We start from the raw sequence: 27815 nt of genomic DNA, 5'->3' as shown, positions 1-27815 counted from the left end.
AGTCCAGATTTTATCTCAGCGGGCTGAGCACCGCCCCTAATTCTTAACTGTGATATTTTGCAAACAATGTTTTTAAAGTCTGGCTGGATTCTTTGCCTGCCGCAGGCTCCAAGCCTGAGGCACACTCCCCTTCTGCTAAAAGAAAGCTTAGAAAGTGAGAGAGTCTTGTTCCAGCGACTTTAGTTTAAACCGAGAGTTTCTCATTGACATAAAAAGGATTGAGAGAGAATTGAAAAGGGAATAACTTTCTAAAAGACCGCGATCACTCCTGGGAAGCCGAGAGTCTCATGCAGGGTAAGTGTCTTCCACTCTGGGAAATACTGAGCTAGGAGCTGACTGCAGCACACATATTCTCCAGTATGTTTTGCTCATCTCTGTCTTAGAGAGTCCAGGGAACGTTGTGGGGGTAGGTATTCCATTAGCAGGGCTCCTTTTCCCTAACAGTAGTTGGCTCTGGGCAGATGGCTGTACCTGTGCCCCTTCCCTGGACAGATCCATTGGACCACAGTGAACAAGCCACTGAGGTTGAGCCACTCAGGCTGTGTTTCCAGAAATCCCTAGCCACGATCCATTGGCAGTTCATCCCCATTCCTGTAAGAAGGGATGCAGCATGAATTACAGGGCCCGGAAGGTATCGGTTATATTAAAAGTGGATGGAACCACGAAGAGAAACCAACAAAGGGGAGGGGGCTATGTGAGTTTTGGTAGCTTTCCAGTTCATTCTAAGCTCTGTTTTCAGGAGACCCCCCCAGTGGATGTTTTTACCTGCTAGGGCTACCCCAAAGGAGTCCCCATCATTCACACTCAAAACAAGCTGAGCCGGGAGAGCTGAGTCCATCCCAGAGCGCCAACTAGAGAGCCTGCCCTTTGAACGGCCCTTCAATTCTGGGAGTAGGGCGGCCACAGATATGCCCTGAGTGTGTCCCTAGGCCTGGCACTCCCTGGAGGAAGAAGATCCAGATAGCCACTGGGACCGCACCCTGTTAACAACAGCCGACCTCACGGACTGGGAGACGCACAAGTTTTTCAAGTTCTTCCCTTAAATCATTTCATTTGGTCAGCAGTCTAGGAGGAAACTGTTCCCCTCTGACAATCGGGAAAACTAAAGCAGAAGACACTAAGCGCACGTAGACAGAGCTTTGGACCTAAGTCGGTAATCTGTCCTCTCCACCTCTGGCCCTCCGTCCTTCCATGACCGCTCTGACTTCACTGACCATGTTGGTGATCAGGATTTGAATCCACAGAACAGACTCTTGTGTACTGGGAGCCACACCTTGGCCCCAAGGAAGAGTGATCCAAACAAATCTATCAATCTGTTTATTAGTCCAAAAGCCAAAGACCACTTGGAAACCACCCCTTCTAGGAATTCTAAGAAGAGGAGGGATTTGCATCTCCCACCCTGTGCCCAGAGAACCTTTCCAATTGGTAGACTGGCGGGAGAGGTAGAGGGGTACGGAGGTCATTTCACTGGTGTCTTGGTTTCTTTGTCTCTCTGTTGGTTCCGGGTGCTGGGAAGGCAGAGGTTGAGAGCGGGGTTATGACAACCAGAAAACTAGGATCACCAGCCTTCTGGATCTTGACCTTGGGGCTAGCTGGTAAGTGTGTGGTCTCAAGAGAACTCAATGCACAGGTGGTCTGGTGGGCTCTCATGGGCCATCTTTTGCCCGAGACACGGGCAGCAAGTTGAAATGCACACTCAGAAGGTGGCTTCCTCTATTCTGAATTTAGCAAATTTGGGATGGGGAAATGAATGGGTTTCCTATGCTGTGGCTTGCTCATTAGCAACATGAGTAATATGGGTATTTTTCTAAGAAAGTGAGTCATCTGTTACGAGTAACTAGCTGGTACCCTCCTCCGTGGAGGGGTCTGCCCCAGGGAAACAAGACAGAGTTCTGTCTGTGGCTGGGCTGGGTGCTGGGGCAAGTGACTGCTGCTTGCTTCGATACTCAGTGCTCAGGCGCAAAGACTTTATCAGGATGGTCCAAAAAAATAAGGAGAAGTGGAAAAGGAGACAGGAGGAGAGGATGGAAGATGTGATCCATGAGGAGACAGGGTGCCAGGGAAAGCATCTACCTGGGCCGGGCGTGGTGCCACACACCTGTAATCCCAGAGGCTTGAGAGGCTGAGGCAGGAGGACCATGAGTTCAAAGCCAGCCTTAGCAACTTAGCAAGGCCCTAAGCAACTCAGTGAGACCCTGTCCCTGAATAAAATACAAGGGCTGGGGATGTGGCTCAGTGTTTAAGAGCCTCTGGGTTCAATCTCTAGTATCCACAAAACAAAACAAAAAAAAGCATCTACCTGAATTTCACCAGCCAGTCTCAGGCACTTGGTTAGGAATGTGGGTGCGGTCTCTACATGGGTGGGAGGCAATGCCCCAAGTAACACCAAGGACCCACGCAGCTTCTGTTGTGGTCCATTCTATCGGCTAACTGCACCAAAACCCACTCTCCTCTCTTCCTTCTCCTGAAAGAAACCCTGGATTTGTTCAGGTGACTGCAGTATCTACTCCTGCAGATAAGTCACGACTGGTGCAGCCAATCACTGGAATCCCAGGGCCTTCTGCCAGTGACTGATGTAGACTGGCCAGTGAGATCTAAGCAGGCATATGCAGAGGAGGCTTGTGGAAATCACTTTCCTGAAATAAGAGGCAAGGCCTGTGAGGAGGACGCTCTCTGGCCCTTGCCTTCCGAGGAGGATGTTGCCCCATGAGGAAGTGAGGGGGCGCCATCTTGGATGGAGCCAAGGCCAGGAGAAGCACCCAGTTTCCGGACCACTGCCTAGGACCCACGCCCACAGAATCAGCCAGAGCCTGAGAGGTGGGCAATCTTCCATCTTTTAAAGACCTTAGTTAGCTTTTCTTTAACTTTCATGCAACAGCATCTTAACAACAACAACAAAAAGACACTAATTTTCAAAAGTGTTTCTTTCTCATGGCGTGTTCTACAACCAACAATGTTCCATGCTATCTGTCGCTCTGTGTTTCACCTTTGCACATTAGAGACTCTGAGAAGTCTCATGATTATGAAAAAAAATTTTTTTTTATTGAACTTTGTATTTCTTAAAATTTAGAATTTCTCATAGACATCTTCATATCTTACACCTCAACGAGTCCATTTTGGAAAAATCAACTTAGGATTTGTAAGAACAAAACAGGAGAGCAGATAAAGCAATTACTGGGTGGGTGTACTGACCCCGACATGGTGTGGTATGTTCCCAAACAGAAAGAGGGGCTTCATCGTTCTGTGTTATCCGCGTGGTCCAAGAGGCCAAGGAATAGGGGTGCAGTTCGCACGTACCCTTTGGTATCCCTGAACTCTGGCAACGTAACCGGGCGTACCCGAGAAGCCTCTGAACTTGACAACATGGCCACACCACAGTCCCTTGGTCCTATCTAGCCAACACAGAAGGACATTCCAGTTGCTGAATTTAAAACACATATTAAGTGAGGCTGGAAGACAGAAAAGCTTAAATGATATTTTTCTATTTCCCTTCCCTCCTCTTTCCTTCTGAGAATAATAATAAAAAAGGGGGTCGGGGAGAGATTGAGTAGAGTGCCCGACACGGAGTGACCAGGATTAGAATTTCAGTTTTAAGCTTCTTTCAGGAGCCGTAATAAAACAAAGGTCCCCCACAAAACATCACTTTAGTGAAAGAGGTTTTTCTCTTGAGCTGGTGGGAAGGCTAAGCACACAAAAGAGAAGGGAGGGAGGGAGAAAGAAAAAGAAAGAGAACAAAAAAGGAGGAGATGGAAGAGCATGTCCACAGAGCAGAGAGGGTCATCCAGAGGACCCACCGCCAGCGCGTCCCAGCAGTGGGGCTGCTAGGGCCCCGGACGCCCTAGCAGGGCAGAGAAACATCACTGCATTCCCGCTGGTGCCATCTAAATTCTGTACCACATAAACGCATGCTCCACCAATTCCAAGGTGTCATCCATCAATTCAAAATATAAATTAGTTTAAAATGCAAAATGAAGGCAGTAGTATCAACCAACAGATTGGCAGTGTGGGGTGGGAGACGGGCGTGGGGGGGTGCTGTTGGAGTCGCACTCTGAACTCAGCTGGATTACCCACTGCATCAAAGCATTGCTTGGCCCACTCCCTAGAGAGGGCAGGGCTCCCTCCATCCCCTCTCCTCAACCACACCCCGTGGGCCACATCCTCATCCATGAGCCACAGTCAGCCTCTCAGCCCCCAAACAGCACTCTGTCAGCATCTGCCTCCCTAATTTGCAATAGAGATTTCAATATTCTCTCAATTCTGAGAAATGGATCGGGATTCCCGGAGACAAAAGCATCCATTCCTCTTTATCTAGCGCTGACCTAGTTCTGGCCACCGTCCCCTTCCAAACAGGAAGAGAAATGCGAAGTTGCAATACATTATTTACTAGGATGAGGCAGGCAGGCAGACTTGCAGGAGAAAAGCAATCAGAGCTCAGGAAAGCTTAAAACATCTCGAAGGCCATTTCATGGAGTCGCAGCCGATGCTGGCCCAGGTTCTTGGTAGTGAAGTGGGTGGAGGTGAAAGGTTAATGGGGGACATGCTGGGACATCACATAAACACATATGCATAAAAGAAAAAGAGAGCTCAACCCACTAGCTCGGCTTCACACCACTGGATGCTGCTGTTGGTTTTACATAAGGACTTTACCAACCCGATGCCAACAGCAAATGTAAAATGGAAATCGTGCTACAAATTACCACCTGAGACGACTGCTGAGCCCATGCTCTTAGAAGTGAGAAGATGGTGCATTAAAGGCATTAGACTGATTATTCTTATTGGACCCCTTGGAGCACCATGGTCCCCGACCCCAGACCTAAGTGCTGTGATTTTTCAACACAGTAGATTCCTCTGTCCTCATAACAGTTTAGGAACATGACTCTAGGTCACATCCTCCAGCAAACACTGCACACTTCCAATCCAGGCATTAAAAATAGGTCAATCAAGACTTCAGATATCCCACCAGGAACACGAAGCACTTGAAAAGAAAATAAATGGGGATGGGGGGTGGCGCTGTGTCAAGGAATCTCGGTTGATCCTTAAAATATCAGACTCAAGCACAGAAAGATGCCCCACGGACACATGGGAACAGAACATGCCGCCAAGCTTCATTTATAATAAACCACTTTCTACACACCTGGGGAACCCTCTGCACCCCGTGTACACCTGAGAACCGAGCTTCATATTTATGTAAGGAAACAGACTTTGAGGCATAAAATTCCAGCTCCCTTTCCCATATACACAAGTGACACCAGGATCCAAAGTTCTACGGATGACTCAAATCATCCTGGAAAGTGCTCTTGACATATCAGTTCAGCACTCAGGCCGGGGTTCGCCTAAGGAACCCAGCAAGATGTCCTTTTGACCTCCGTTATGACTTAGACCTTATGCTGTACACCAAAGGAGCACAATGATGTCCAACAGATTCCAGAGGAGAAGTATTTATTGCTGATTCTAAATCAAAAAATCCATATCTACTGTAATGGCACTTCAACAGAAGATCTACTGTATTCACCAGCTCAATCAATACTAAATTAGCTGGGATAAATATTTTCAACTCGACCAGTCTTAAGATGTAGCCTGCTATTTAGAACCGCGTCTCAGCAGAGACAAGGCGAGGTTTGCTTATCGCAGAGAAAGGAGAAACCAGAAGCGCCTCACAATCGCACCTACCCGGAGCTGCTCTCGTTCACAATTCATCTGTTGCCTTGAAACCTGCAAAGAAAAAGGAAAAAGAGAGATAAGTCGGAAAGCTCGGCGTGAAGAGCAGCCTGGAAGAAAACAGAAAGTGACTTGTGGGTCACTGGAGACCCACAATTAACTCATTATGCCATTTTTCTGCAAGTCTACACCGCCTGAGCTTCACTTGGAGTTTCAACCCTGGCATCCAGAAACTCAGCTAGGATGAGGGAAGAGAGTCATGAAGCGGATGAGGGAGAAACTCAGGAGGGGGCATGGGAGCCAGTGTCCATGCAGGGTGAGGGCTCGCTTTGGTGGACAGTGCTCCATCCCCGTAGAGCAGGCAGACAGCCCCTGTGAGGGCCGCCTGGTGAGGGCTGTGACTCAGCGATGGCAGCCTCAGTGTCTCCTCAATGTCAAGGGCTGGTAGGTTGCATTTTAGGGCTCAGTTCTAATCAGATGGTTGAGTAGGATTCTGAGGTCTGTGCTCATGCCAGGGTCTGTGGTCCCTGCCATGACATACCCCGTGCACTTATCACACCTGCCCGAGCAAAACCTCTTCCTCAGCATCCAAGGATGCTTCGCTAGAGTGACCCTAGGATTCATTAGCCAAACAGGGGACACTGAATGGGTTTAGATGGGTGGGAAGGGAGGCCGGAAAGCAAGGCTCATAGGCCAACCAGGATGTAGGTCACCAACCAAGGCTGGGACCCAAGGGCTCCATCTTTATCCCAGCAAGTAGCTGAAATAAAATTTAGGTCTGTATTCACAATCGGTTTTCTATCTTTCTGGGTTTTTTTTGTTGTTGTTTTTTTTTTAGCCAATTAAAAAGAATTCTTGATTCCCAGCCCTTGATAGTATACTAGAAGTTTTTGAGACTCTTACGAAAGGATAAGAAGGTTTAGGAACTAACTTTTGATGTATATTTTATGTATTTTGTACTGAAACTTTCTTGTTACTTTTTCAAAAAACAAAATAAAAAATAAGAATCTTTATTTAGGATGTACCAGAGTCCAAAAATCTATAAATCAGTTATTTTCTATGTCCTTTAACCAAGAAAAATTACCCCTAAGTACAGTTTTTAAGAAAATAAGCAGAGAGGCACACGTATATTTATGTACACATCAATTAGCTACAGCATTATTTGTGAAAGAAAAAAATGTAAACATTAAAATGTGTAGTAATGGGGGAAAAATAACAAATAGATTAAATACACTGCCATGTTGGCCTACTGTGCAGCATTTGAATCGTGGTTTTTAAAACAGACGTGGAAAATATTCACAAAAGCATGCTTTTGCTTTCAAGAAAAGAAGCTACAAAAGTACACAAATATCATGGCTCCCTTTTCTTGCTGTTACAAATGCCGTACAATAGCTCATTAAAAGGAAAGAAGAAAGAAAATAAAGAGGAAAGAAAGAGGAAGAGATATTCCAAAATGTTAAAAAAGTTAGTGAATACAATTCTATAAATACACGAAGAAATCCACATTGCTTTATTCTTGAAATAGGTGACTTTGTGTCGTGTAACCTGTACCTCTGTAGGCAGCTATACGAGGATGCGGGCTAATGCACGAGGGTGGAGCAGAATTCTATCTGCAGGGGGCTGTGGGGTGCTGGGAAGGGCAGGTTCATGACTCTGGGTGCCTCTGCGGAGTCTCCAGTGGGATGGCGATAGTTGCACGAGATTTCAAATGTCCTGAATGCCACTGTGGTGCTCACTGCGAGATGGGTACAAGGGCTGATTTTACTCCGTGTGTATTCTACACCCCCCACATACACACACACAAAGTGCGTGAGGTCTGCAACTGGAAAGGATGGGTGAACACGTTCCACCCTGTCTACCTGCTGAATGCAGATCTGCAGTCTGGGTGGAGCCCATGAAGCAACGCTTTGGGGTCTCTGAAAGTGAAAGCAGCAGACAGAAGGGAGGAAAAACCAGGATCCCAAATTCCATGAGCCAGAGATAAGTGACTCATCCCCTCACCACCATCACCATCCCAGGATCCCCTGGCAGGGACTCAAGGCAGCCCAGAGCCCAGCACAGGCACCCACCCACAGATAGAGGCAGTCCCAGGAGAAGCCCTCTAGTTTTACTTTAAAAAGTAGGAGAGAGGAATCTTAATGCCCAGACGGTGTAGGAGCTCCTTTTCCCATCCTTCTCTTCCCTCCCCCTCTCCCCTCATGCTGCAGCCTCCAGCCAGCTCAGGCTCATGTCACTGGGATCAGCAACAGTCAGCAGCACAAGTGGAACATCTAGCAGAGGGAACTGTCCATTGTGATTGAAGAAGCTCTGTCCCACGAGCTGAGGCATCCCCCCATCCTCCTGGCCTTTCTTCTCTGTCCTCTTATTATTTGGCCCCCAATGGAAGCACAAGAAAGGTTCAGAGGTGGGAGAAACATCATCTTTCTTTCCGGCTGGATGACAGAAAAAAAAGAGTGTGGGAAGGGTAGTTCTGGGACACAAAAATATTTTAAGGATCCTGGAGACTAAAGAATTAGGGGAAAGGACCTCACACAGTATTTTTTAGGAAGTCTTGGTCTTACCTCTGAGCTGCATTTGTGTATCTGACTCTAAAAAGATTCCATAGGCTTTGAGAACTGAACTAAGGAATAGATGGCTGTCTAGGTCCCAGGCTTAGGGCACACCTGGGACACATCCGGCTGTGAATGCACAGGTTCTGGTAATAAGACAGATACTAGAAACAGTCCACAGAAGGAGACAGGAAGTTCAACCTGGGCCCAACAGAACTAATTGCTGCTGCAAGGTATGGATCTATAACTTCCACAGGACTCAGCCAGACCCAGAGTCTCAGGATAGTCAGTACATAGTATATGAACCAAAGCCATCGAGCATTCAGAGCAGCGGGACATCTTGGCTCAAGAGGAAGGCCTTCCTTGAGGCTCACATTGAGGTATCACAGATGTTGTAGTGAGCAAGCTAAGACTGTAAACAGCTGTTACAAACATGCTCCAACAAGTAAGAGAAAACATACCGAAGAACATTGGCAGGGATAGCAAAGAAAAAAGATGTGAAGAAGAACCAAATGGAACCCTTAGAACTATAGAAACAGTAGCCTAGATTTTAGAAAACAACAACTCGGTGACTCAAATAGAGAGTGGCGACTGCAGATGGAAAGTACAGAATGTGAACATGTAGCAAAAAAAAAAAAAAAAAAAAAAGTCTGATCTAAACAATAGAGAGAAGAAAACAAGAGAAAAGGAAAAAAAGGGAGCCAGGGACGTTTGGAGCCATACCAAAGGCTTAACATTCATGACCCTGAGTTCTAGAATATTCATACAGATGACAGCTCACTGCAGGAAAACTCTTTGAAGAAACAATTGCTAAATACTCTCCACATTTGGCAAAGATACAAACATACAAATTCAAGAAGATTGTCGGATCCTAAAGAGTTAAACTCAAAGAAATCCACACTCAGAGGCAAATGATCAAACTCTAGGAAACTTAAAGAGACACTCTCAGAACAGCCAGAGTCCAATGGTACAACGCTTGTCAAAAGAGAAACCACTTGAACAAACATGGAGTTTTCATTCAAAACAAAACCAAAAAGAAACAAGACCAAAACAAGGGGCTAGGATGAAGTATCACACTGTTTTTTAAATTGCTAAAACAAAGAAATGTCAATCCAGAATTTAAATCCAATTAAAATATCCTTCAGAATTGGAGGTACTAGCTGGGGATGTAGCTCAGTGGTAGAGCACTTGTCTAGCAAGCGAGAGGCCCTGGATTCCGCCCCCAGCCCAGGACGGATGGACGGACGGAAGGAAGGAAGGAAGGAAGGAAGGAAGGGAGGGAGGGAGGGAGGGAGGGAGGGAGGAAGGAAGGAAGGAAGGAAGGAAGGAAGGAAATTCTGTTGCCAACAGTCCTGCTCTAAAATAATTGCTGCAGACCTTTCCCAAATAAAGAAAAATATAATACCTGAAGGAAAATTGGAACAAGAATTAAGGAAGATGAATGGAAAGTCGTAAATATATGCATAAATTTGAATAGAAAAGGCAACTCTGCTTCTCTTGTGGTCATTCAAATATGATTAATGATTTAAATTTTTAAAACTAAGGCTGTCTGGTGAGCTTTCCGGTGTATGTACAAACCGCATCCGATGAACATGAGGATGAGGAGACTCACAGGATGACGAGGTTTCCGTCTGCCTCGTCCTCAGTCAGATGCCATTAACAGATGGAAACTGCACCTACTTGAGGTGCTGCACCTGATGTGTTGACAGACACAGACACCGTGAAACAATCCCACAATGAGATCCACTCCCGGGAGTGCTGATTCCCACGCTCCAGATGAAGGCGTGACATACAGACTCTCCGTCAACTGAGGGACACATGTGCATTGTGGTCTCTCTGAAGTCACTGCTTCTAAAAAAAAAAAAAAAAAAAAAACTACAAAAAGCTGCCCCCCCCCCAAAGCAGACGGTGGGAGAACCGCGGGATATCTCGGTGCCTGCGTGCACACACAAAGAACTTTGACCTAAACCTGACATTTTATGCAAAAATTAACTCCAAATGGACCATATATCCAAATGTAAAACATAAAACTAAATGACTACTCCAATTAAAGTGACGGTGACACTTTCTTCTTAATGCTTTCCTGCCGTTTTCAAATTACCCTTTGTGACACACGGCGCATTCATAATCAGAAAATATTTTAATATCAAGGGCCTTGCTGAAATACAGGTGTTTTTTTTTTAAATGTTGGCAAGTGATCACTTTTATTTTCACTAATTAAATAAAATGTATTTTATAACAAGATTAATATTTTTAACATCTGTCTTAAAAAAAAAAAATCACAGGGGTTTGTCAGACTCTCAGAAGTGCGATGATAACGTTTAAAGCAGCAAGGAGCCCTTGACCTGCGGGGTGTGCAATGAAGCGGCATTAGGATGATCCTATTATACAGAGTGTCCAAGGCGAAGTCCAGCGGTGGCCTCTGAGCAGCTCTGCTGCCCTTCCAGAGATGCTGAGTAAGCAAAAGCGGTGTGGGGGGATGAGGAGCACACCTGTAGTCTTCTTTTCTGGTTTAGCCTGCTGGTTGGGTTCTCCCTGCCCGCAGCCCACGCCATCTCGTGCACATTCTAGTAACAGCATCCTGCTTCCTTTGGGGCCAGGCTCCTGTCCGAGGCCACAGGTTCCTGTGAACTGGACGTCACCACAGTGCTCTCTGCCTGCCGCCTGCTGGAGTTTGGCGTCTGCCACTTCCCCTCTGGTCCTTGGTGAGTCTTCCTTCTGAGCGTCCACTCAGGGACAGAGACACCATCTGCAGAGGCCAGCCTGGGGCCTCTCCAGCCAGGATCATCTCCTACAATCCGAAGACCCCTCTCCCCTCCTTTTCCTAAGGACCGAGAGCCACTTCTGCAAGAGGCCGAGTCCCATCCCCACCCCCGGCCCTGATACAACCATGCTCATCACAAAAGGTCCAAACGGGATGTAATCACGCTCCAGGGGCTCAGCAAGTCACCGAGAGACCTAACGAGGCTCTTAAAAATCTCCCCAAGAGCATGATGGGGGCAGTTCAGAGAGAGAGAGAGAGAGAGAGAGAGAAAGAAAAGGACCTCTAGTTCCATGTTGTCTGTGAGAAAGAAAGACCCTTCCAGAACACTTCCCTAAAAGCCAGCCTTGAAAACTATCTTAAATGTACACTTTACTAAATGTCATTTCATTTGGAAACTAACATGTGATATTTTTTTTCCTCCCATGGCGGTAATGCACAAAACCAATATATTTTATGGCCTAAATGAAGGAAGGGAGAATGGAAGGTCGGGCGCTGCTCCTTTAAGATGTTTCCAGAATCAAATACCACTCTCGATAGGGCTGCCAAGTAAGCACTTACGAAAGGTTAGAAACTGAAGCAATAAACTTCAGCGTGAGACCCTTTGCTCTCCTGTTGGAGGGGATATTTAATAGCAGGGATCCATCTTCCCCGCCGCCCATCTGCATGGAGACACAGGCCAAAGCCTCAGCCTCGGCCTCCTGCCTCCTCCCCCTAACTTGGAGCTCTCTCCTACCAGCTCTTCCCGCTGTATCCGGCCCCACCACCAGCCTGGTGTGCTGCCCCAGGGCTCAGACTGGATCTGCAAGGAGGAAGATTGAGGCTGCTGCCTTCCTTTTCCTAGAGAACCGGATGGATTCTGTTTAATGCCACTTACTGTCTGTCCATGAATTCCCCTGTCTACCTCAAACACCTTCTCAAGGTCAGACCCTGTTCTAGGAACCAGGGACCTGGAGGAAAAGAAGACTGCAGGAGTTCATTGTCCACGGGGGACATGAGCAAGTCACCAGCCACAGCACCGACACTGGCTAAGGAGAAAAGGCAGATGCGCTCACAGCCCACGGGAGCCCTGTCCTGGAGAGTTTCTCATGGGTTATTTTGTCTTTTAGACAATATATCCAGAGGAAGAATGAAAACCAAAATCCTCAAAAGAGAAGATGACGTGTTCAAATGTGGGTGGTGATGGAACAGCACTGATTATAATATGGTGGAAATTAAGTGCAAGAGGAAATATCCAGGGACCTACTTGAACTGGGAACAACAGGGGTCAACAGAAGTAGGCTGACACACGGTTCATGCACAGGTAAATAGATGTGCATGTCTACTTTTGTAATAATATCAGGTTGGAAAGTCCAGTGTTAAGGTCTGTAGACAAGTCAAAATAAACGTGGTATTTTGCCAGAGAAATGTTAGAGTTCGTAAACAAATCTGGATGGTGCCTGGCAAAATGCCAGAGGGAGTGGTTTGAGAAGTAACAAAAGCAAGTCATTAAATGTGGAGATTCCTTATTGGTTGACTGATGTTATCTAGTTTATGCTAATTAAGATAAGCTGTGCAAAATGTATAAATAGCTCTGTTGTCCTACAATAAACGGCTCCCATTCCTGCTGTATCAATCTACAGAAGTTATTCGTCACCCCCCGGTTATTATGCTGCAGCCGGACTGCGGCAGTCCAGTTTTCAGGATGAGGGTAAATCAACTTGTAGAAAAACATCAGAGCAGGTGAGCATCGTGGAACTTGGTAAGTCCCATCAATGGACACGCATGTGCAACTTGCACCTTTGCTGTTAGCGTCATCATTGCAAATTCTTCTGAAATGACACCTGATTTCCTACAAACAGGAGCCTCCAAATGCCCAGGGTGGGCTTCACTCTGGGTGTTTTCCCTCATCCACATCCATTAAATATGTGGATTCCAAGTACGGATGTCCTCCCAGCCCTGGGCTAATGGAAGGGGCTGCAGGGAGATGACACTTGGTGTATTTGCAAAATAAGTAAACAGGGAAAGAGAGATTAATCAAATGGAGATTCAACAAAGGCTCAGAAGTAGAAAAGAAGACATCTTGGCATCCAAGAACAGGCGTGAGAGTGGCCTGTTAGGTGGGCCAAATGGTGGAGGGCGGTGGGACTCTTGATCTGCCCTACTGGATGAAGGACCTAGTGGAGGGTTGTGAAGCTGACATTGCGACAGAACAGACGCAGGCAAAGCGCAAGGCGGAGCCCTGGATTCGAGAGGAGAGGGAAGAGAAAGTCCACGGGGTCACAAAGCCTTTCTATTTTGCAATTATCACCATCATTTTTCAGTAAAATAAGTTTCATATTAACAGTTTAAAATGGATCTGATGTTTATCACGTGCCATGAGATGTTCTAAGAACGTCCCAAGGATGGACTTGGGGGGTGCTCACAACTTCACTGTAGAGGTGGCCCTGCGTGGACCACATTTTCTAGCACCTCGGTGCTCAGATTGTGACACTTGAATGTCTGACATTTGCATGGGCTTTCACCCAATTTGACTTCCCTGATGTCAACCCACTGAGTCCTTCTGTAGATTCAAGTTTCTCCCCAGTGGAAACTGGAGGCTGAGAAACCAAACCACTTGAGTCCAATCCTGGCACACCATCTGTGTGACCTGAGCCTCCTCTCGCATGATCGCAATGTCCCCATCTGTAAAGTGGTGGTAACACGGAGCCTGCCTGTGTCTAATTTTTGTGTGAGCTTAAAATAAGATAACGGGTTTAAAGTACCAAGCGAATGACTTGTCGCACTGAAACAACTCAACAAACTCCAGTAAGTGGTAACATTGGTGTGAGAGAAGGAGGGTTTTCAGGAACACTGGCTCAAATGACTTGGGTTTAAATCCTGGTTATGTTCACCAAGAAAGCTTGGGGATCTGGCTGAATTAACGATACTTTTTGAGCCTTAGATTCTTTCTCATAAAAATATATGAGGGCAACAGCTTCCTTGAAATTTTGAAAGGTTTGGTATTATTCTTTTTAGAAAGGTGGATAAATGGGCACCGCCTATTGGGGGAACATAGTCCACAGCTCTCACAATTCAGAATGGCATTTTTTTTTTTAACTCAGTGAGCTCTCTTCCAGGAATCTTTTTCACAGAGTGAGAAAGTGAAATGGGAGGGGAAGGGCCAGGCCTATCATAGCACAGGCCTACAAATAAGAAGAACAGTGATATCCATCATTGCCGACAGGATTAAAAAAGAATTTTAATTTTAATAAATAATATGTTGACTTCTTGCAATGAGCATATACTGTTTCTCTAAGTTCAAATAAACATTAGCAACAAATCTTCAAGCAGCCTAGTTATTTAGCTACAGGACTAGTAATTAGATGAGATATTGTATATGGAGCATCATACCCATGCCTGACCTGGCACAGAATGGTGCAACTAATAGCAGCTATAAATAACTCCCAGAGCACCAAAAGGGTCAACCCAAAGTGGCTATTGTGAAAGAGACTGACTTCAATTTTTCAGGGACAGTTGGCATTTTTGTGTAGACTGTCCAACATACAAAAATCAAAATTCAAACAAAAAATAAAAAGAGAGAAGTTACTTTTCTCAGGCTCATTTCTGAGGACTAACAGGTAATTTTTTTTATTTTTTGAAACCTGAATTCATAAAGACCTGAAACTCCTGGACAGAATACAATCCACCGTGTGGTCGCCATCAAGGCCACTACATTTTGCAAACATGTCCCACAATTCAGTGGGGCCTCTGATTCCAAGATGGCGGGGAAGTGTATGTCAGAGAAACAACTGGGATCCATCAAGTTTTGTGGCAGTTATTTATTTTTGGTAATAAGGAGGGGGAAAGTATGTAATGACAGTAAGTGCTGAGGATTCAGGATATGAAGTGAGAAATGATCAATTAAAAACAAAGTTCCATTGAGGAACAAGTCAAGCCTGCCATGTTTATCCTGATTCTGGCTCATGTGAAGAGAGCGAAATGCCTTTGAGAGAACAACTTGGGGAGTACACCCAGTGCTCCACAACATCTTCATGTTAACCTTGGGGAGAACCAGACCCTGCTGCTAAAGTCTTGTGTGGTTTCATAAAAATTCCAGCTGTGGGGGTTGGGCAGAGAGGGAGCAAAGAGTTTGGCAAAGCCACATACTAAGTAGAAGAAGTAATAATAATGAATCTGTTGGTATATGCAAACTTGAACTGATAAATCCAAAGGCCAAAAGCCATAATATGTTTAGTTTATCACTAACGGCCCTTGTACATACGTTATTGAACACATCCTAAAATCTCAAAATTCTGGGTATTTTTAGCAGCAGAGTGGCCTGTGGTTGCTGTCTTTCAGGCAGTGCACAACAGTTAGCAAGCACTTCTCCTGCTGTGCCTTTAAAAAGCATATCATTTGAGGATATTGGTACTTACATCAAGAGAGTCACTGTTCTGGGTGTAAGCCACTGGAGAGATTCTAGTGTTGCTTATGTGATTAAAGGGAGGCCAGAGGTCAGGATGCCCCTGGAACTCCAAGGGGCCTCAAATTACAGGTTTGAAGGAGCTGTTTTCCTTGGAGAAAATGTTTTTTACACTTGATCTTCCATGCACCCGCTTGTGAAGTACCCCATTAGCCATCGAAGTCCCCCAAGCCCGAGATCAGGCTGTGGAGGCAGAGGAATTATGTAGACCAAAGTCCAACTAAGGTCAAAGCCACAAGCAGCATGTTCTCAGGACATTCTCAGTCCCTGAATCCATCTGCCTCCTGCGAAGACGCCATCCCTTGGAGTAGTTAAGTTCAAGCTCAGTGCTGGTCTGGGAATGCGAGGGCTGCCCTGGCATGTGTAAACACCTTCACAAGCAAAACCCCAAGATGTTTTGCATCTGATCACTGGCACGGTGGGGGGAATGTATTGCCGATTATTTATTCTAATAATAAACCATTACCCCAGGCAAATTTTTATTCTCCAGATTTAATAAGGTATTTTGTGAACCGAGGCAGAGGAGGGCTGGAGAAAACAATTGCAGTTATTACAAAGATGATTTCTATTTGTTCTCGTGGCAGAAACAATCACCACTCCTTTCCTTTATAATCAAGGGTTATAATTGTCTCCCAAGCCCCACCCTAGCCTCTTGCTCAGTCCAAGAAGATTCAAATAATAATCACCAAAATATCCTGAAGAACTTAAAGGGTGGGGTATGCTTCCCTCAGCCAGTCTCCCGGGGCCATCATTACCCTATAACCCAGAGAACCCTGATTCTGTAGCATGAACATCTCAACTGAGATTTTCCCATCATGCCCCTCTCCACATCCAGAGGTGGGCAAGAGGGGGAAGGCTAGGCAGGTGATTTACATATCATTTGCCTATCTGTAATTAGATAGACTAGGTTCTCAAGACATTTTTCAAGTTAAGATGTTTTAACTGGGCTTTTTTTCCCCTTTCTCTTTGGATGTTACAGAGCTCTAATGATAATTTTATCAGAAGTTGATAATTTTATAATCTGCATCAGAATTAAATAGATTCAGCAGAGAAACACAGCCTGAGGCCTTATCTGGGCAATCGTCTCGTTCATGTTAATTGACAGACATGAGAGAGGCATCTCACATGGTCAAGAGGACAAAGTCAGAAGCTGGACTTCTGAGGTTCAAGTCTCAACTCCACTATTTATTATCTTAGGGACCAAATTCTTTTGCCTGGGAGTGCCTTACATGCCAAAGTGGCATCACAGGGTTTGAACGAGTTGATATTTGCAAAGCAATTAAAAGCGTGCCTGGCAAACAGAAGGCACTTAGTAAGTGCCTTTCCAATGCGAGAAAATGAACTTAATCCAACATCCCAGTTTCTGTGGCTGTGATGTGTTCTTTCTAAAAGTTAACATGGAACTGCTGCCTTGCTAGGGACTTTGGTACTGGGCAAAACAAAACAAAAAAAAAACATAGTGGTGGAAAACCATGGTTTTGCAAAATGGCTGATGCATCTGAAGACTTTTGTGTTGGGATGTTAAAAGTCATGTTCAGCTAGGCACAATGGTGCGTGCCTATAATCCCAGCAGCTCAGGAGGCTGAGGCAGGAGGACTGCAAGTTCAAAGTCAGTCTCAGAAAAAAAAAAAAAAAAGGGACTGGGAATATGGCTTAGTGGTTAGTGCCACAGGGTTCGATCCTTGGCACTAAAAAAAAAAAAAAAAAAAGTCCATGTCCACAGATGGTACAGAATGCCGACAGAAACAAATCGGGCCACAATTACGGCTATGAGAAAAGTGAGGTCAATCAACTCCCAAGACTCAATGCTCCAGATGAGGAAATGGGGACAGAAGTGACTTTCTGGTCTAAGTCCCCGGTGAACGCCCCTGGGCCGGCTTTCTAAACCACATCACCTTTTGCCTCTGGAGAAATCTTTACATGGCTTTAAGAGGTCTTTTCTATTCCCGATTCTTAGGACTTTACAAAATGTCATCGTTTAAGAAATGGGATGATTCCGTAGCCTGAGAGGCTTGAGGAGTGTTTATTTTCTAATTTTCCAGTTCAGTTGTCTGAAAGGGTTGGCTGGGCGGTGGCTGTTATTGTTGCTTGGTGTGTGTGTGTGTGTGTATGTGTGTTTTCACACCCTTCCTGGAAGGAGTGCCAGGAGACATATGCTTCATGAAAAATGAGTTCTCAAAACCCCGATCTTCAGGAGCCTTTACTGGAAGGAGGAGTTTCTCCGAAGTTCCCAGACAATGAGCAGGCATTCATGTGAACTGCAGGCCGTTTAATAGGAAAATCTAGGTCATCCGGCTGTTTGCTTTGTCATCATCAGTATTAATTAGACACTGGAAGTAATGACTGAGCTCAGAGAGCTCTTCAGATCTGAAATAATAATAATAATAAACCAACAGAGCAGAGCTTTACCTTCAGAAAGAAAATATTTTCACAAGTGGCGTTCCAAAAGAAACCGAGGAGGGAAACCTTGCAATTAAATGCTGCAAATGTGCTCTGAGATAATCCCCGGGGAGGGCTTATCTGTACTTAATATTCAAATAAATATTCTTTTTGTGTGCAGCGCATTCGATAGGGTGCATTTTACTTAATTTAAGCGAGTAACATCATCAGTATCATGAGGGATAATCACAAGGAGCTGTGGAACCCTTTACCCAGGATGAATGGACGCTCGGCTGCCCAGTGGGCCATCGCGGGCACGGAAGGAAAGGGAGGTGCAGAGAGCTGAGCGGCTGTCCTGGGAGGAGCCCAGAGCAAATGGACACCCACAGGGTGACCTTGCATCTGCCACACGGGTTCCACCTGAGGGCTCAAGCAAGGTAGCACTGCAGCCCGAGTGAAGCCAAGTCTGCATTTCCCAAGACCCACAGAGGACTCGTGACGGTGAGTCGTCTTCTTCAGAGGAACTGAGGCTGGACGCGATGTTTCTCACCCAGGAGGAGGATGTTGCAGCCGTGTGTGCAGCAGGTGCCCCCCGTCTCCAGGGGCCTCTCCTGATGTCCACGGAGGGCAAGCCCAGGGCTCCCTAGGTAGCTCCTGCTCCTTCTTTCTCTTCTCCTTTGGAGGCAGCCTGGAGACCTCCCTGTCAGCTCCAGCAGGAGCCCAGCCCCAGGATGTGGGAGGGAGTAGGGTCTCTGTTTGACCTCCCCACACTCCTGGCGGGTGACCACTCCCCACCTCAGCCTCCTCTTCTCCAGCTCCACCCCAGGCCTTCCTGGGAACCAGCTGGTTTCTGCCTTCTGCACCCTAATTTCCATCCTAAAGGAACTGTATGTGGTTGGTGCTCTCATTAGTATTATCCTGTCTCCCAGACGTGACCACGGAGACCTAGAGAGGCTTAACTGGATACCCTGAGTGAGGAAGAGCAGTCAGGATTTAAACCCAGGTCCACCTGAACTCAGAACCTCTGGTGTGGACCACTGCAGAAGGGGTCAAGTCTTATGAACCAAAATTGGGGCTTCCTCACCCACCACGTGCTCTACCATCCCCTGCCTCATCCGTTCACGGCAGAGAAACCAGTGGGTTTGGTGACTGTCCACGCAGAGACTTCCCGACTTTCACAGTAGGCCCCAGCCCAGCCCAGCGTCCCTCCTTCACAGATACACCGAGTCCTTCCACAGGGAGCCACAGTGTCTTCAGAGTGGTCCCCGCAGTCTCGCCCACTAAGCTACACTGTGACCTCATGTTAAAGATGACCTAAAGGAACCCGTCCCCAGTTTCCCTGGAGCAGTGGGAAGTGGCTGTAACCTATGTCCAACACCCTCACCACAGTCTCGGAACCCATTTACCACGTTACGGTTTGCATGCAAAGTGTCCCCCAAAGCTCATGCGTGAGACAGCGCTAGAACATTCAGAGGTGAGGTGACTGGGTTATGAGAGCTGTGACCTGCTTCCTATCAGGTAACCCGTTTCAGTGGACACTTGGTCAATCCACTGACAGGGACTCACTGGGTGATGACTCTGCACAGGGTAAGGTGTGGCTGGAGATCCCTGCGGGTGTGCCTTTAGGGTTTATGCTTTGTCCCTGGTGGAAGGAGCTCCCTGTTTCCTGGTCACCAAGTCCTGAGCTTCTTTCCTCCATCATGATGTTCAGCCTCAGCACAAGCCCAGAGCTATGGATTTGGCCAACCATGAGCTGAACCTCCAAAACCATGGAGAGGTGGACAGGGCTAGTAGTGTCCTTAGCTGCATCTGAAGAAAGGGGCAGTGTATAATTTGTACAGAGTCAGTGACCATGCCCTCTTTGCTCAATGGAATTCCAGCCATTCCATTTTGTTTCTGCCGACTCATAGGGTCTCCCAAAGGAAAATCCCTCTCCCACCAGCTCAGAGCAGCCTCCTTCCCCAGAGGGAGAGACTTATCAGTGCTACCACTCTCAAGATGCTCAGCACAGCCCCCCAAAGCCTGCCCTGTTCTGGCTGGAGACAATTTTTACTGGGTTTCTCTTGGGGGCTGCACCCCCTTTTTTTCTATTGGCCCCAACAGGCTGCTGATCCTTCTCTGGCCCCTCCTGACCAGGTTTTATATTGAGGCTGTGGTCTTTCACACGAGCATTACCAGTACCCTTAGTCAGGTTCACTTGGAAACTGGACTTGCAAACAATGTTGGTCTTGTTAAACTTTATTGGTTTTGCAGATGGGGAAACCCTGGCGCAGATCACAGTCTTGCCAAGTGGTGAGGCTGGATTCGCATGCAGAACCTACTGACGGCAGCATGCTCTCCCGCACACCTTCTGCCGGCTGCCTGCTCCGTGGACCACCGATACGCGGATGTGCCAAGTCGTGCAAATTCATACCACCAAGCTCCACACTCTTATCAGATTTTCTAGGTAGACCAAGTCCTGTGATAATTCACAATTGGTCGTTTTTTTTTTTTTTTTTTCAAAGAAACTCAAGGGATACAGACATCCTTTGGGAATATTTCACAACTAGAAGTCGCGGTGATGTTTGGTTGAATTGGAGAATGAGGGCTTCTTATTGAGATTGAACAAAGAGTCCACGATGATCAAGTGCCAAGGAGCTATAGCTCCATCCCACCGACTCCAGCCCGGGCAGAGCAATTTTCCGGCAGCCCATTTATCCTGAGTCAGAGCAGGGACTGTGTGCCAATTTGATTAGAAAATGGCTTACACGTAGAGCAAGCCCTGTCTATTACGGGGAGAGCTGGACTAATGAATCTTGGAAATGGAAGAGTCTATCTATCCTCCTTCAAATCTGTAAGCCAATTATTACACTGGATCTCGACTTCCAATATTTCTGCTGGCTTCTAGGCACTGAAACTGCGCCAAGCAACAGGCGGATGAGAAACCTACATTTCTCAGGACCGAGGAGGTTCTTTGTGTTCTGAAGATTAAACAAAGCCTCCTCCTTTCCTTCCTTCCTTCCCTCCTTCGTGTCTTCTCTTTCATTTCCTAATTCGTCTTTCTTTCCTTCCTCCTCTACATCCTTTCTCTTTTCCCATCCCCTATTCCCTCCTAGCTTCCCTCTAACTTCCCTCCCTTCCTCCCTCTTTCTTATCAAAAAAAAAACGTGATCTGTATTTTGCCAAAGTGAAGGAGAAGAAATCCATCCGTTTTCCTGGTGAAGTCGGATCACCTGACTACGCGCCTACTTTCTGCAGACCCTCCTTGCCATGCCTTTTGAAACCTGAACCCTGCATGGTGGGCTCTGGGAAGATCTAAATGCATGAGTCTGGCTTGGAGGAGGAGGAGAGGAACCCCAGGGAGTGATCTGGAGAAAAACCCAGCAGCTCTGCTGCTCTGTGGCTGCCTGAACTTGTGCAAACCGCGTAACCCAAGTGTGCTTCCAACACCCCAGTCAAAAAGGGGGGATTTCAATGGTGCCCACCTAACAGATTTTACTAGGCATACATGAGTTTTTATCTAAAAAGCCCTTCAGTCTGTTCCTGGCCCAGAGAAGCATTATATAATGCTTGTTAAATAAAATAGATGTAATTAACTTATCCGGGGAGATGACTCGTCCTTTCTGTTCATTTGCTTCTTTATTAACTGAAAAAAATATTCGTGAGTGTCTGCCGTGTGCCAGGAAGCTGAATAAGATGCCGCTCCTGCCTTCAGGAAACACTCAGTCTTACAAAACCTGCTGACTGTTCTTGGCTCTGCAGGCTAGGAAGAGTGTCTGCTGATCAGAGAGAATGGAGTACAGGTGGACCGTGGCTGCAGGACTGCCAGGCCCCAGCCGGGCTCCCTCTGCGGGGACCCATCTCAGACCCCGGGGGTGGAGGCACCGCTTCAGGGAAGGCCCGGCAGCCAAGCCCTCAAGGCCTTCCTGGGAGGTGGCGCTGGGCCCTTCATGACCAAGCAAGGCAGAGCCCGCTCTGTGAAAATCCCTCCCTTGCAAGGAGGACACCACGAGCAGATTTTCATGTCCAGATCAGCAGGCGCCCAGTGTGAGCCTTCTCTAAATCTGATGTCAAGGTGGCACAGTGCCCTCTGGCAGCAGGAAGGAGAGGCCTGAGAACTGGAGGGAAGGGAGAGAAGTGGTGTGGGCCTCTCTACCTGAGGGGAACAGGGGACCTGCACCTCTCCTCCATCCCCGCACCTCTGGGCGGAAATGCCACAGTTGCAAGGAAAAGGACTGGACAGAGGCAAATGCAGCTGCTGTGCATGCATGTGAGGGTGAAGATGGTGTGGGGGCAGACGAAGAGAGGCGTGCCGGAGGTGCGGGGAAGACAAAGAACAGGAAAGCAGAGTCTGTATTTTCAGAAATGTCTGTGTTGCCCTAAACCATCCTTCATCCATTTAATTCTGAAGTTTTGAAACGTAACTCAGACGCCTTCCTCAGTCCCTGTTGTCATGGGCACCCAAGTTAAACGACTAATTAAGACGTGTTAAATGTGGCACAGCAAGGCCCACACCTCAGACACCTGAATGGGGGCAGAAACATCGGCCTCCCTAGGAAGGGTGGACCGCCTGCCTCCGCTGTGAGGATGCGCTGGTTCCCCTAAAGTGACCCCAGGGGCTGGGCTTAGGGGAGGGGCGAGGAAGAGGGCCTTCTGCTGACCCTGCCAGCTGGGCTCCAGCCCAGTCCTGCCACAACAGTATGAATCTGCTTCTGCACAAGGCGGGCTGCCTCCCTGTTTCCCTTTGTCCCTTCCACTGGGTGGCCCAGGACCTGATCCAAAGCCCAGTCAGCGGGTGCCTGCCCCAGCCCAAGACGTGGCCCTCTTTTTAAGCTGAGCTGGGGCCCCCCACAGGGGCCAGGTGTCCCTGAAGTGCAGGACAAACCCTCAGCCCTCTCCTCTTGCTGGGGCCTGTGACACCCAGCCCAGGCGGCCTTGGGCTACGGCTGCTGCAGTTTCAATCCCTGCAGTGCCATCTGCTGGTCAGCTCCTCTTAGTGCTGAGGATCCTAGCAAGTCCACTGCCACCGTCCAGCTGGGACGTCCTGAAGAGGCCAAGCATTCCCAGATGCCCCTGATGAGGAGCCCTCGCTGCCTACCCAAAACCTCCCCAGAGCTGGGGCGTCCTGGCTGGAAGGCTGGGGGTGCTCCACTGCCAACCGCACGCCCTGGGATCTGGGTTCACCTCCGCTTCGTCCTCTGCTCTTGACCGGGTGGCCTCCAAAGGTCTCCTCTCTGGGCCTCGGGCTCCTCATCTGTGAAGGGAGGAGTTTGAGGCGATTTCTAAGATTCCTTCCAGTTTGGGTCCTGTGACTCCTGGGCCATGCGGAACCCGTCCTGGCCAATGCCATCAGAGCCAGGGATAACCACGGGATGCCCGAGTTCAGCCGGGAATTCCCTGCCTGAAAGTCCTAACAAGGGCAGCAAGGGGCGCCTTGGAAGTGTGCCCTCAGCTGCTCTCCGTGCTGGGAAGGCACAGCGGGATCTCTCTGTGTGTCCCCAGTCCACTGACCCCTTACCGCCAAGCCCCTGCCTCCCCAGGTGGTCATGGGATAAGAAGGCATCTCCCAACATGTATGAGCATTTTTGCACGAGGGCCTATAATTATTGCCTATTATTAGAAAGTGCATGAGAGAGAAGCTATGGATTATAAATTCATGGTAGATTATGTTTTAATGTTCCCCAAACAGAATAATAATTGCTAAAACTGCTTTGGGTATCAAGCTTCATTGCACCGAACTGCACTCCAAGAATTATTATTTTAAAAAATCACTTACGGTACCAGGATGACACGATGTCACAGAACCGGGCTCACTGTGGCAGTCCCCGTCGAAGCCACTCTGCCCCTGTGCATTAACGTCCAGGGCAGTACACAGAAACCAATGCCATAAATTAAGGTGCGATTTGTAAATGCTTCATTAATATTTATTAAATGATTATTAGATGCTCTTACAATCTTTAATAAGATATTATAAAGCATGTCATTAAAATGCATTAGACACATTCTTAGCAAGCCATGCCATAGCCTGCTGTTAGGAAATGCCTGGTTTTATGATCTTCTTCCTAAATCCTTTCCCAAGATATGATTATCAAGAGGATACAGAAACCTAAGTGGCTATCTGATCAAAACATCCCCTGGGAGCGTGATGGATGGCGTCCCGAGGGGAAGCAGAAACGGTGAGTCTTCCTTGCCGTCAACTCCATTTCCAAATCCCTTAACTGTGATCCTACAGGACACACCTTTGAGGATAACCCATAAATTCCACCACCTCTGAGTGATTAAAAATGGCAGGCTACCGGATGGTGTTGAGAAGGATCCTGAGGCTCTGTTTGAGACGAATGGGCAAGAATTTTTCTCATTTTGCCCATTTATAGACTTTCTTCATGCTGTCTTGTGCTGGCTGTCAGTCTGTGGGGACATGGGCCCCCTGGATCCCTGCCACAGCTGGCTTCCAGCACCAGCTCATAAGGGAGCCCCATAAACAAGGATGCTTACCAGGCGTTTCTCTCGAAGCTCTGAGAACAAGGGCCAGTTTCTGCCCTCGTGGAGCATCAGGAGGATGAAGAGAAGCATAGAGCTGAGAGCCATTACAGAGTAGGAATGTCGCATTGAAATCCTTGCCAGCGTACCCAATGTTAAATGGACTTGCCTTGGAAATTTGCTGCGACCTTGCTTGTGTGTTTGAGAAAGGTGACCCTGCTCAATGACCAGGGTGGATCCAGGATTAGGGTGTACCCTGCAGGAAGTATCCCCGTCCTTGGGTTTAGGGCGTGACAATAGGAGTTTTAGGGAAGTTGGAGGTTGAAGATCATTGCTGCTGGGAGTAGGGTGTGCCTGCTGCCTGAGTTCCCGCTGAGTTCTCCTGGAGAGAAAGTATTTAGGACGTGAATTGTGCGGGAGATTTTGATTGCCCCCGAACCTGTGTGGAGGTGGTGTGAGATTGGGAATAAAGAATTGCTGTTTGAACCTACAAAGCTGTGTGGTGGCTCGTGATTCTGTGCCAAGCCGAGACATTGGCATTTGGCAGCATAGCACTTCCATTCAAGCTCACAAACGCCGTGAGAGAGGCCATGGTGTGGGACAAGGACATGTTGGGGGCAGGCGAACCCGAGTCTGTATCCTGTCTCTAACACTTCTAAGAAAATGACCCTGGGCAACTGAACTGATCCCTCCTGCCTCGTTTGCTCCTGTGTAGACGGACGATAACGTCACCGACCTTCAAGAGCAAGGAATGACACACGTGAAGACTCTTGGTCAATGCTGCAGTGGAATCTTAATCTAAGCTGCATAAATAATGGGAAGAAAATGGGCCTTGAGTTGAAAGACTCAGAACCAGATGTGGCCATGGGACCACGAAGGTGTCGGAGCACGGAGCAGCATCCTTGGATTTCTAAACACCTTCACCAGCTGTCCCAGTTGTCAGAGAGGGTTCCCTTTGGTATCCCGAGGGACCCTGTCCACCTGGCATTTAATCCCTTCTTGGCATTTTCTATAGGCTGGAGAGGGATTGGCTTGGGACTCCTGGGTATCCTCTGGTAGCCCAGCCCCTGTGGGGTTCAGAAGGGTAGCCAGGCCTTCCCAGCCTCCCTCACCTGACTGAGCAGCTGGGCAGACGACCTGGGTCCCCAGCTGCCTCCCTATGTCTCTTCACCCGCATCTGCCTTCTTGTCCTCTCCCACCACTCAAACTCATGTGCACCCAGGCCCCAGAGAGCTCTCTTCCAAATCCCAGTGCCATACTGTGATGGTGTGCCTGTGACCCGTTTCCAAGACGGCCCCAGCCCCTCCTTTGGCGTGTGAAGGATTTGGGCTGGAATCCCATATTTGCAAGGTCTAGCTACCAGGCTTTACTTACATTATGACAACTACTTTAAACCTAACACTATTTCCCCAGTTAAAAAAATAAAGACACAATCAGCATTTCATGGGAATTGCATTGAATCTGCATAACAATTTTTGGTAGTATGGCCATTCTAATATTAATTCTACCTCTCCAAGAACATGGGATGCTTTTCCAGCTTCTAAGGTCTTCAATTTCATTCTGCAGTGTTCTATAGTTTTCACTATAGAGATATTTTGCTTCCTTGATTAGATTTGTTCCCAAATATTTTATTATATTTTTGAGGGTTATTGTGAATGGGAAAGTTTTCATGGTTTCTTTATTAGCAGATTCATTGAATATATTGGAATATAATGATTGATGAATGTTGGTCTTGTATCCTGCTACTTTGTATCCTGTATGAGCTCTAGAAATCTGGTGAAGTCTTTTTGGGTCTTCTAGATATAGGATCATGTCACCAGCAAACACAGATAATTTGACTTCTTCTTTTCCTATTTGTATTCCTTTAATTTCTTTTTCTTGTCTGATTGCTTTGGCTAGTTTAAAGAACTCTATTGAATAGATGTGGTGAGAATGGGCATCCTTGTTTTGTTCCCAATTTTAATGGAAATGCTTTCAGTTTTTCTCCTTTCGTTATGATTCTGAATTTGGATTTATCCTCTGGTTCTGGGAGGGAGGGCTCTTTTCCCTCTCCTTTTCCGCTTCCTTTTTTGATGTGACTGCATAGGCCCTATCCCATTGCCTTCCCTGTCCTGCTGCTCTACTCTTATGGTGACACATCTGATATTCTGTTTGCGTTATAATGCACAAATATTTTCCTAGATCCCCTTTTTATAAACTTTTCATTTTTAATTATTTAAAACGTATGTAAGAGAAATAAAAGGAGGAGAGAGACTCCCCATGTGCCCCATACGTGGCCTGAAAAGTGACATGTGGCAAACTCTGGCATGGCATTGGGGGTTCTAGAACAAGATGTGGAAGGTGCATTGACGTAAACTAGAAGTCATCGTGGTAGGCTTCCTGGAGGAGGCAGCATTTCAAGGAAAAAGAGAAGGCTGCAGGAAAGAGAAGACAGTTCCTGGTGGAGGGATTGAGATGTCTGATGGCTGAGAGGTGAGAGACAGCGAGGTTTACTCTGAACAGATGCAGAAAGTCCTTGCTGCTGAACCACAGTGGGGCGGTGGAGGGGGAGGGGAGGGGGAGCACCAAGCCGGTGCTCAGGACTGATGCAGAGTGGGGCAGGGGGATGCTCTCCTCGGAGCTAACTGGGGCAAAGCCCAGAGTCATGCAGAATCTGAAGCCGGGCACCCCCCCTCTTTGCATAAGACCCACATCCTCTACTTCCACACCTTTCCTAGAATGAATTAGCCTTGGACCACAGCTCTGGGCCGGTCTTCCAACCTTAAATCACCAGAATCCCCCAGCACAGGTGAGGGGGCAAGAGGGGTTCAAGCTCAGGGGCCAGGGAAGGGTTCTTTGAGAATCCTACAAGAGGCATGAATTCTTAAGGGAAAAAAATACAGTGGCCTGAGTCTCTCCTTGTCTGTCTGTCTGTCTGTCTGTCTGTCTGTCTCTCTCTCTCTCTCTCTCTCTCTTTCTCACACACACACACACACACACACACACACACACACACACACACACACTCCTATCAAAAACTAGAGAACCAGAAGTAAGTCCTTCCAGTTTGGAACCGCAGTGGGCCTGGATCTCAGCCGTTGTCTACATCTCCACGATGGGACAGTCGGGACCCTGCCGTGATCACACCCCCACACCCACACACGGAGGCTCCAAGAAGGATCCAGAAAGAAGCAGCTGGCTCCCAACGGGGCCAGCCTGGAGCATGCCTGGAGCTCAGCCCTCTCAGAGCTCACGGAGACGCACAATCCCCTTGCTTACGACGAAGCCGGAGGAGGCGTCTGGGGCGAGAGCCAGCTGGAGCGCCCTTCCTGGAGGTAGCTGCTGATCTGGAATTGCCCACCGCCACGCGGCTCCTGGAGATTCTGGACGGAGCTGGGAACGTTTCCAAAAGGGCTTCACTGGCGACATCTCAGGGGTCTGCTCCAGGGAGAGGCCGCTGGCCCACACTGGGGACCAGGGAACCCACAGCCCTTACCTTCGAGGGTCCCTGACCACCCCTGGGCGAGTCCTCTGTGAAACCCGCTCCCTGGCCACCGAGGGGCCCGCGGAGGAGCGGCCTCCTCAT

General features: G+C 47.6%; 1 protein-coding gene and 1 long non-coding RNA gene across 32 annotated transcripts in view; one reads left to right on the top strand and one right to left on the bottom strand.

Annotated features, from left to right (window-relative positions):
• The window catches only part of Rbfox1 (RNA binding fox-1 homolog 1), a 2023047-nt gene that overhangs the window by 532031 nt on the left and 1463201 nt on the right, over positions 1–27815 (bottom strand). For 29 of the 31 annotated variants that reach the window (XM_078024580.1, XM_078024586.1, XM_078024579.1 and 26 more), the window contains one exon: positions 5671–5712. The exons of the other annotated variants lie outside the window; for them this stretch is intronic. In XM_078024580.1, coding sequence (XP_077880706.1) covers positions 5671–5712 — 42 coding nt within the window. The remainder of the gene's footprint in view (positions 1–5670; positions 5713–27815) is intronic. 31 annotated transcript variants of the gene reach the window in all.
• Positions 89–21370, top strand: LOC144367586 (uncharacterized). Its single transcript, XR_013427137.1, has 2 exons — positions 89–294; positions 20045–21370. It is a non-coding gene; the product is annotated as an uncharacterized LOC144367586 (long non-coding RNA).

This window comes from Ictidomys tridecemlineatus, chromosome 10 (assembly GCF_052094955.1).
Source record: "Ictidomys tridecemlineatus isolate mIctTri1 chromosome 10, mIctTri1.hap1, whole genome shotgun sequence".
In the NCBI taxonomy this organism is placed as follows: domain Eukaryota; kingdom Metazoa; phylum Chordata; class Mammalia; order Rodentia; family Sciuridae; genus Ictidomys; species Ictidomys tridecemlineatus.
Note: the sequence above shows the minus strand (reverse complement) of the source record. Positions and strands in the feature narration are given on the sequence as shown.